This window comes from Corythoichthys intestinalis, chromosome 5, assembly GCF_030265065.1.
Source record: "Corythoichthys intestinalis isolate RoL2023-P3 chromosome 5, ASM3026506v1, whole genome shotgun sequence".
Taxonomy (NCBI): domain Eukaryota; kingdom Metazoa; phylum Chordata; class Actinopteri; order Syngnathiformes; family Syngnathidae; genus Corythoichthys; species Corythoichthys intestinalis.
Genome location: NC_080399.1, coordinates 44,126,482 through 44,136,729, shown reverse-complemented (window position 1 = coordinate 44,136,729; position 10,248 = coordinate 44,126,482). Strand labels below are relative to the sequence as shown.

Genomic DNA, 10,248 nt, shown 5'->3' with positions numbered 1-10,248 from the left:
TCGGCTGCAGTTACAACGTCGAGAACGCTCCCGCAACCGGCTGTGTAACAAAAAAACGATCTGACCAACAGAATGTGCCAGCCGATGGTGACCAAAAATGACATAATGTTGCGCAAAATCTCGCAAGCAGCCCTCTCCGCACAGAGAGCACCAGTGGGCAACACGGGAAAGGTCTGTGAAAGTGTCCAATCTGCGTCATTCCCAGGATATCTCTCCATGCATGAAAGCAATGACGCGAGTAAATCCCGCATTACCTTACACGGGAATTAACAGGGATATGTGTGTGAAAGGGGCTTGGTGTGTCAAAAACATTTTGACTTTAATTGAAAAGGCTTATTTTATTCAATTTTTTAGGTGTTGAGTGTGAAAGAGTGGGGATGCACTCTTTGTAGGCATGACACCTTATTGTTGATCACACTCACTCACTCACTCACTCACTCACTCACTCACTCACTCACTCACTCACTCACTCACTCACTCACTCACTCACTCACTCACTCACTCACTCACTCACTCACTCACTCACTCACTCACTATTCCTTTGTTGACTGTGTAAGGTGTTAATGAAAATGGTATACAACTTTAATCTAAAAATGTTTAAAATAGCCTAATATGCACCAAAGATATTCACACTGACCGTGACACCAAAGATACTCATCACTAATGACAGCAAATCATGCTAGACTGTTAATGACAGATTATGATTGCTGACACAAGGATGATCGCAAACAAGTACTGTATGCAAAATAAAAGCTATTACTAGACGTACTGACTTTCCTGTCAATAGTTGCAGTTATGTGCTAGAACTGAGCCCACTGGCCGACCGTCTTGCCGAACACTGAGCTAACACAGCTAGCAAAGCTAAGGCGCTACCTAGTTAAATACGTTCATCTTTTGTATCACTGAAAATATAGTTAAGAATGTTAGCTCGTACACATTTGTATAGCTGAAAATGTAAGTTTCTTTCATTTGTTGGTGGTGCTCACGGTTCTTTGGAAGCAAAACTGAAAATGTGTGGTTGTATGACAGCTAGTTCAGGCTACAAGCATAAGCATTTTTCTCTGCGTTATACTCCTATTGAATCATTGAAGCTAAAAACAATCAAATCATTAGTGTGTGCTAAAGATTTTACCAATAAGCTGTTTTACTTTACTTGAAGTTTGATATACGGCAGTGTTGGGAAAGTTCATTTTTCATATCGAGTAGTTCAAAGCTCAAATCACAAATTTCAAAATGAACAGTTCATAGGTCATTATTTAAAAATGTTAACTAAGTCTATTCCAAAAATAAAGAACTTTACAAAAACGTTCATCAAACCAAAAGTTCACTTCACGCTTGGCCAAAATATGAAGTAACGCATGAGCTCTATTCATTTGAACTCATTCAGGTACAACAGTGACTACTAGTGTCTACTTTGTCACTCAAAACTTGTCATCTCTATCATCGTTCATCTCACATTTATCTTATTAGTAAAACCAAACACTTACTTATATAGTTTTTATTTTTTTATTTTTTATAGCTTTATATATATAAAACAGACTTTAACAATCAGACATCTCCTAGTGTCTGTAACTGCGAAAAAAACACTGATGAGGATGTCGACATAGGCACATAGCTAAGCTCAAGTAATGACTTGGCGATTTTTCGTGGTTTTTAACTTCCTTCTCTTCTAAAGTTGAAAAAAATACAAGTGTATGTGAACCTGTCAGTATCAGTATACCGCTCGAGGTTCACTAATCCTCTATGATTAGGGTAAGAAATTGTACATCAAAATGAGGGTGGCTTCTTTACCACGGAAATAAAACCGGGATATAAATCCTCTGAATGGACACGGGAATGAACAGTACACATGTGTCAAATATTGATTGTAAATTGCTCTGTTGTTAAATTACTAATGCGGACATAGTGCAATACTGTAAATTCAAAACATCAGATGCGTAATTTGAAAAAAAAAAAAAACTGCAAAACAGTTTGCAGGATATTTTTGTCTTAGGTTTTACTTGTATCACTTTATCGCACACTTTTTTCTTGTTCCCCTAAAAAATATAATTTGACTTATTCTCATTAAAATAAAGTCAGTATTGTCCACAAAATATTGCCCGGTATTGCATTAAGAGTTATTCCTGTCCATAACTGTGCCTGGGTTTTGTCATGACCTTCATCATGTTGTTCATTGAAAAATGCCAGAAATAACACCCCAGCCCCCTACAAGTTTTCTTGTGTATCTAACGCTAGCAGCAATATATGTTTAAAAAAAAAAAAAAAAAAAAATGATTTGCTGGCTGGCCCAACATATAGCACTTCATTGTCATGGATGTTTTATTTTTACCAGATTTTTATCTCACGTGGTGACAAATCATCTGCAACAATTACTGTTTTTGGTTTTGCAATGTCATGATTGTAGAGTATAAGTTGCAGCACATGAATGTAAATGCACTGCAAATAAAACATGTTGGCAGTTAAACCTAAGAATGTTTTTCTATCTGCAACAAAAGTGGCCTCTAATTTAATGAGAACGTTACAAGTGTCCAGTCTTTGTATTTTTAGGGGATGATTGTAGAAAGGAGGAAGATGCAATAAACCAACACCAGATGGATGATAACTGATAAACAAAAAATTGTAGCTCAAAGTAGTTTGGGGCTAGGTGGTTAACTAGTTCAGTGTTTCCTGTTTCTCAAAAGAGGCAGCAGAAAACTGGAGTGAACTTCATAATTGACGTAACGGAAAGACGCAGGTATGAACTTATTTAGCAATGAAAAAAATAATGTATATAACATTATACTGTATATACGGTTTTCTGTTAAAAATATTAATAGTTAACAATTTTCCATTTTATTTGAATCATTTTTTAGTACCTTTTGTAAACCGGTTTATATTGGAAAGATTTTTTTAATGGTGTCAAAATATCGGGTAATGCTATTTTTACTTTAAAATATAAAATGAAAGTTACAGTATACAGTAGTACCCATAAGGCCATTTACATTGTTTCAAATTACATGACTCAAATAAAACACCACTTCAACACCTCTTAATTACACTGTATTTACAGTATCGCCAGTATATTTCATTTGCCTTTACGTTGGTGTCCGCCCAAAATAAGATCATGCTTTTTTTTTTTTTTTTTTTTACACATACTGTCTGTTCTCAATTCTTTACACAACTTTTAAAACTTGAATTTTCAATTTTGTCTAGCAGGCAGTTGGAAGCATGAGAAAATAGTAAACTTTTAATTCACATACTTTAAGGCGGTAATTTTTATTTCAACCAACATCAACAGGAAAAATCCAAAAAAATAATGCAAAAGAAAATGTACAGATAAAATGAACAAAAGAGAATGCGCAGTTTCAAAGTCCAGCGATGCATGTGTAATATACTGCGTAGTAAAAAAATATTTAATATTGGATTTACATACATTAATTAGTGAAGTGAAAATGCTTTTACAGTACATACATACGAACACTCATATGCCTCCACATACACACCATTTTTTGTTGATGTTGATGATTCCCTTTTGTGGATATTTTGTACTCAGACATTTGAAATAAGATTGATGTATTAATAAATTCCAATATGTTCATGAAAATCATACATACAGATGATCAGACAACATATTTTTTCAACAAAGGTTTTTTTTCGATTCTCCGTTTCAAGTGTGGAGATGATTTAATATGCTGAAATTCTGGTGTTAGTTTGTTAGTTCCTTCCACAATTTGGTTAATATTATTGAAATGCAATGTAGATTGTTGGGTTGTTCCGGTATGCACTCACTGAATTTGGTTGACTTATCTGATAGTATAATTGCAGTTGTTAATTTAAAAAAAAAAAAAGGGGAAAAAAATTGGGCTTTGTCCTATTAAAAATATGCATTACAAGGACTGTTTTCAGTTCAACAATATTCAGAAAACCTAAAAGTCTCAGTTTGCGAAATAAAGGAGTTATATTCATATATACCCACCGTGGCAACAAAAAAAATATATATCATCAGTAGATAATCCTACAAATTAAATTGCTACAAGCTTTTCTTTTGGTACAGATAGTCCCCAGGTTATGACGTACTCGATTTATGGGATTTCTACTTTACAACACCGGAGTCTTGTCCTCTATTTGTCTGTTGTCTTTTTTTTCCCCCGTTGCGTAAACAGTACCTTATTGTAACTCACTGTATCTTATTTTTTACTTTTTTATTCATGTGACGCGGTCTCTCCTCACTGTGTGAAGTTGTTCATCTTGACAGACAGCAAACAAGGTAACTGTGGTTTTTGAAACTTTTGACTTGCTTCAGTTTTGACAATTTGTAAAGCTAGATCACAAATATGTGCACTTAAGGTCATTACGACACACATTTTATCAATAAAACACTTGACAAAACAATTGGTGGTCAAACGTCCATCTAGTCTGATCAATATGTCAATTTAGTAGATTAGCCTAATTTTCCTAACAGAACTCCGCTAGCTTAAATGATACGAATGCTAACGTATTTACAATTCTCATAGCAAATCACTCACACACAACTCCACAAACTGTAGCTCTAAACTTAATTACAAATGCAAACACAAACATTAATTCGCTGAAATAACTCACAGCCTTATGTGGGCCAAACCAGAGCACAGCTGTCCTTTATCCATGTCAGATGAGAATCTGCTCCTCAGTCATACAAGGCAACATTCCAGAGTATCCTCCATCATTTAAAAAATACAATACTCTTGGACTTTTTAGATAGTTATTTTTAGATTTAGGGGTATTTAAAGGGTTAATACTGACTTATGCGGAATTTTGGGTTACGTCGCAAGCGTATGAACGGAACTCGATCGTAACACAAGGAATACCTCCTCTAGTAGTTTTTTTTTTTTTTTTTAAACCCAGATGCTGTAGTTGTGTGTGCACTTCATCCACTGGGGGGCAGTGTGGCACTTTGCAAAGAAGCACTAGCAGTAACAATAGCAGAAGAATGTAGTACATTTCTTGTTTATGAAAGTTCTCAAGGCATTTAAGTGTTTTTTATGTGAATACTCATTGTTTTGAGAGTTAAATACCGCAATGCCATGTCTGTGAACATTGAAAGTCAGTGCAGCTTTCCACGTGCAAATATGAGGACGTAAAACTGTTGTCTTCTTCTCCATAGCCCTGAGCATCAAAATGTTCCTGCAGTACCTGTCCTACATAATCATGAGCTTTACACCTTTGGCAGCCATTTTGCCACCAACCGAGCCTCCCTTGATCCCCAATCACCCCTTTGTTGCCGTGTGGAACGCCCCCACTAAAAGGTGTCAGCGTCTGGACATTCCACTGGACACTGAAGCCTTCCAGGTATACTACAGTGCTTTTGGACAAATCCCCACATTCCCTCGTCTACAAAATATCATTAAAAAATTAAGAGATATTTCATATATTTATGTGTACTTTTTGTCCACATTTCTTGGCCAACTCAAACCATTTCATCTTCACATCTAATATTGTCTACATTTCAAGATTTCCTAAGCATGTCAGTTAGATTGCTGCAAAAACAGCATAATCTGATTGTTTTATGAATCTCCATTTGGTCATCACTACTTCTAGGCGGTGACCACTCCAGCCTTAGTTCCAGGTCAGTTCCTGACCATCTTCTACGAGAGCCGTCTCGGTCTCTACCCCAAGATCGATCCGGCCAGGCGTACTCGCCGTGCGGGTGGCGTTCCTCAAAACGGCAACCTGACGGCGCACCTGCTCAAGGCGAGGTATCAAATCGCCAACTACATTGCCGAGGATGAATCCCCTGGCCTCGCTGTCATCGACTGGGAGTCCTGGCGCCCCCTGTGGGCCCAAAACTGGGGATCCAAACGAATCTATCAAAAGCTATCAATTGCCAATGCACTGCAAACCTCCCCGTTCTTATCCCTGAAGAAGATCTCACAGCTGGCTGTGGATCAGTTCCAGAGGGCCGGGAGAAACTTCATGGAGAGGACCATTGAGCTCGGGGTGAAGGAGCGTCCAAGCCGTCATTGGGGGTTCTATTTGTTCCCTAACTGCTACAACTACGACTGGGACCGGCCCAACTACACGGGGAGGTGCTCGACCAAGGCCCGCAAGCAGAACCAGGAGCTGATGTGGCTCTGGGAACACAGCACCGCACTATTTCCATCAATCTACCTGCACTTAGGCCTGAAAAACTCCCCTGTGGCAGCGCTCTACGTGCGGTATCGTGTCCTCGAGGCCCTGAGGGTGGCAGCGCTACCCAAACGGCTGGCCACTGTGCCCACCTATGTCTACTCCAGACCCATGTATAGAAGCCAGAACCAAGTTTTTGAAACCCCAGTGAGTCGTGCTGCTTGCTTTGGCTACTTTCACACTGCCTTTAGCTACCTTCAGCATTTTCCACAATTCACTATTCAGGTAATGGTAAGTAGTAACAGTGGTGTGTGACTGACTTTCCAGGCGGACCTGGTGAGTACAGTGGGCGAGTCAGCCGCCCTGGGGGCTGCTGGCGTGGTCATGTGGGGCGGAAGCAAAGACTACAATGACAAGGTAACCATGATAACAAGCAACTTGACAACAAAAATGATCGTGGGACATTAATGGTTCCTTTCTTAGTAGAAAACATTCAAGACAAGAAAAACTGAAGGACGCCAGATGCAACCCGCTTGCATACTGCACTCTTTGCTTTGCCCTGGACAATCTCTTCCCAGTCTTAAACTAAGAGGACAACTCCTGTTGTTTAGAACAATTTGAGAGTCAGTTGCTCCGATTTTTGTCTCGACAATCGACCATCCCGTTGTTTGTCTAGGTTTGACATCCTGACTTCAGCTGATGATCAATCACTCCATGACGTAAACCCTTGGTCAAACGTTTTGAAACTTTGATGACAGGTGTAGATTGGTGACCAGTCTGTTATACTGTATATCCAGGTGTGCCCTGACTTATAAGCCACGTTTACATGCTGACTTTTATTCATACCGATTCAAATCATTCCGAATGGAAACTTCATCTATTCCGATCCAGCGTTTACATGTGTCTGCCTTTATTCCGAAAGGACGTTTGACAACTGCCGTCTGACATGCGCAGATTAATCAAAACAAAGCGTCACGTTGCAAAACATGGAGATCGATCGTCAGATCAGCTGCTGTTTTAACTTTTCGAGTGGAAACAAAACTTCAGAATGACACGCCGTTCATTTAAAAAGTTGTGTGGGTTCGCTGTGCGTGTGCTTGGAAGCCATGTTGCAAGTGACGTTACTTACGTCACCAAGTGACGTCACCACGTCAGTACGGAGCATGTGCAGAAAGAACGCAACCAGACACCATTCCGCTTCCCTGTTTACATGATATAATTTTACTTCTAATCGGTTTGGGAAAAGGAATATTCCACCCCTGTGAATCGGAATGAAATTCCATTCGGTTTGGGCCTGTTCATTCCGAATGAGGTGTTTATATGGACATTTTTTCGGTTTGAACAAATATTCCGATTGTAATTGGAATATTTGGCTCCATGTAAACGTGGCAATAGACTGGCGACCAGTTCTTTTATTGTTTGTTTGTATGTATGTGGCAAACAACCAGTCATTTGTCACTGCTGAAGACAGTAAATGACTTACTTGGAGTTAGTTCCTCCCGTTACTCCTGGAACATTGGGTGACCAGTCCCCTCCATTTGTTCCGGTCATTGGCGGCTTTCCTTGCTCCATGCCAGCTGACTCCAATCTCTCTTAGGTCTTCCTTGGCTGTATGTTTCCACGTCTTCTTTGGGCATCCTCTCTTCCTTCTCACCCTTTCTTGCACCCAGTCCATTACCACATTTGCTAGTCTTTCTCTTGGCGGTCGGAGTACGTGTCGAGTCATTCTTCTCATGTCCGAGACCATGTCAGACACAGGTGTACACTTTTCTCTCTGAATCTGTTTCAGGCCTCCTGCGAGTCACTGTCCGACTACCTGACATCCACACTCAATCCATACCTGGCCAATGTGACGGCGGCAGCCATGTTGTGTAGCCAGGCCCTGTGCCAGGGGCGCGGGCGTTGCGTGCGGCGTAGCTACAGCTCTTCTGTTTATCTTCACCTGGATGCCACCCGCTTCAGCATCTTGCGAGCAGACAGGAAGTATGTGGCAGTGGGCCTCCCTTCTGACGAAAACCTGGAGGCCTGGGCCCAAAACTTTACGTGTCAGTGCTACGCCGGGCGAGAATGCGAGCCGAAACTCACGCCACCCATTGGCATCCAGGTCATCAAAGTGTAAAGCAGAAAAGCAACGCCTTTGATCATCTAACAAGAAGAAATAAACACCGTAGGAACAGTTTTTTTTTTTTTTTTTTAACCTTCACGTGCATCCAGTGGCGTGGGAAATGGGGTACTGAGGATGCTGCAGCACCTCCTGGTGTTGGGGAGAAAAAAAGTGTTGGTAGGGAGAGGGGTAAAAATATATTCAGAGGTAAGTTGATGCTAAAAACGGTCCCTTTTGAATTTTCAACAGCCTATATTTTGTAAGAGGCACTATAGAATGTATATTTTGAGCTTTATTTGTATGTGCGTGGCGTAATTATACATATATTTTATTTTGGTGACAAGCGATTTTCTCCTACTTTTAAAGATGACTCTGCTAACTGGGAATGTATCGCTGGCCAGGGATAAATTCATTAAGTCGCTACCTCTTTTAAATTGTCAACTCTTTCAGAGGCCCTTTGTGACGTTCACACTCATCTATATTTGTGAGTATTGGTAGACGACTGGCTTTCACATGGTAATTAGCTCGATTTTGTAAGCTTTGAACTAAGGTATCACCCACATGGAAGAGTACCAAGTCAATGCATGACAACCTGTATTCTTCACACCAAAATATTTGACATTATTATATTTTAGAGATCTGTATAGATTGAAAAGCGATATCAAAAAACACAAATTTATAATAGAAAACTAATTTAATGGGGGTTTTTTTAGGTCACATTTTCAAGATCTGCTTCTGCTGGGGACTCCTGCTGGTGCTTGCTGGTTGTGTGCACGAAGCCCATTTTTCAAATAGCAAAAAACATATTAAAACAGCCTTTTATTTAATGTTTTGACGGCTGACCATTGCCATCCATTTTTTCTGTTGCTCTTGTTCTTTGGGGAAACCATACTGCACAACCAACCATCACAGGCCACTGATCTATAAAATGTTAGGTGTAAACAATGAACCATGACACCAATTTCACCAATTGTTCAATAAAAAATGTTTTTCCTTTATCAAAGGGTAATAAGATGTTATTGTTATACATTACACCATGTTACAGAAAATAATACAATTTTGTTCCTGTCCTGTAATCATTTTGTTTTGCTTGGGTCCAAACTAAATTAAAAATGCATCTAAAAGGGTACAGGTTTGGTTTTGCTAAAATAAGAGACTATATTGAAAATTTTTTATTAAGCGGGAAATATTTGTTAAACATAATTTCTTTGCGTTTCAGGTCAAACTAAGTCTATAAAATGATAAGGGAAATGTACTCATATACCTGTAAGCATCAGAAAGTACAACAGTAAAGAAAAGTGGAAAATAGAATTTAAAAGTTGTGACCTCCAACTTTTTGGGAAACAAAAGCGTTTTTATATGTCAATGCGACGAAACAAACTACAATGTTCCATTTAGAACTTGGGAACAAACTTTGTTATACATGGTGTTATCTTTAATATATTACGACAGGTAGGTGAATCAAGGAAATCTAGATATTCTCTGGAAAAACAGTATTCCTGTTGTGAAAAAAGAAAAACCTAAATCATCTTGCATTTCAATGTAAAAGTCAATTTCTTGTACAAATGCTAACACAAACATGAAACTTTCACTCCACATGGGAAAGTTCCCTTCTGCGTAATAGTTTACATAGTTTTCAGTTGTTGCCTTACCCCTCCAAATGAAAAACTAGCAATTAAATATATGTTATAATGCAATGACATAATCAAACTAGTACTTAGATACGCGATTTTATCCATTTTCCCATAAATGTCGTAATTACCGCTGTCAGTTCCATTGAAAACCCCTACAACGCTGCTTGTGCTTGGAACTACTAACACCCTACAGGAACCACGTGACCATCTGCGGCAACATTAAAAGTGTCGCGACTCTCTTTATACGGCTCTGGTTGCAACGAAGGGTGAAGACACTTTGGCACGAGACTAGGGAGTGACAAACAATTTAAGCACATGAGGAATGGGGCACAGGTGGGAACAATAGGTAATCACAATCAGACACAGGTGAGGCAGCAGGAGGGGTGAGTGGTGGAAACAGGAGGGTGAACAAGAACAAACAACAAT

General features: G+C 39.3%; 1 protein-coding gene across 1 annotated transcript; it reads left to right on the top strand.

Annotated features, from left to right (window-relative positions):
• The first annotated feature begins 2,652 nt into the window (after window positions 1–2,652).
• LOC130916675 (hyaluronidase PH-20-like) lies at window positions 2,653–9,307 on the top strand. The gene is made up of 6 exons (XM_057837562.1): window positions 2,653–2,734; window positions 4,219–4,246; window positions 5,123–5,307; window positions 5,557–6,291; window positions 6,412–6,501; window positions 7,874–9,307. The coding sequence occupies exons 3-6, from the start codon at window positions 5,137–5,139 to the stop codon at window positions 8,201–8,203; spliced, it is 1,326 nt and encodes a 441-aa protein (XP_057693545.1). The 5' UTR covers window positions 2,653–2,734; window positions 4,219–4,246; window positions 5,123–5,136; the 3' UTR covers window positions 8,204–9,307.
• The last annotated feature ends 941 nt before the right edge of the window (window positions 9,308–10,248 follow it).

Bases quoted from the DNA above. Each gene is read 5' to 3' on its own strand.
- LOC130916675 (XM_057837562.1), top strand. From the start codon at position 5,137: ATGTTCCTGCAGTACCTGTCCTACATAATCATGAGCTTTACACCTTTG. The intron at 5,308-5,556 runs GTATACTACAGT...CACTACTTCTAG, and splicing joins TGGACACTGAAGCCTTCCAG to GCGGTGACCACTCCAGCCTT. The intron at 6,292-6,411 runs GTGAGTCGTGCT...CTGACTTTCCAG, and splicing joins ACCAAGTTTTTGAAACCCCA to GCGGACCTGGTGAGTACAGT.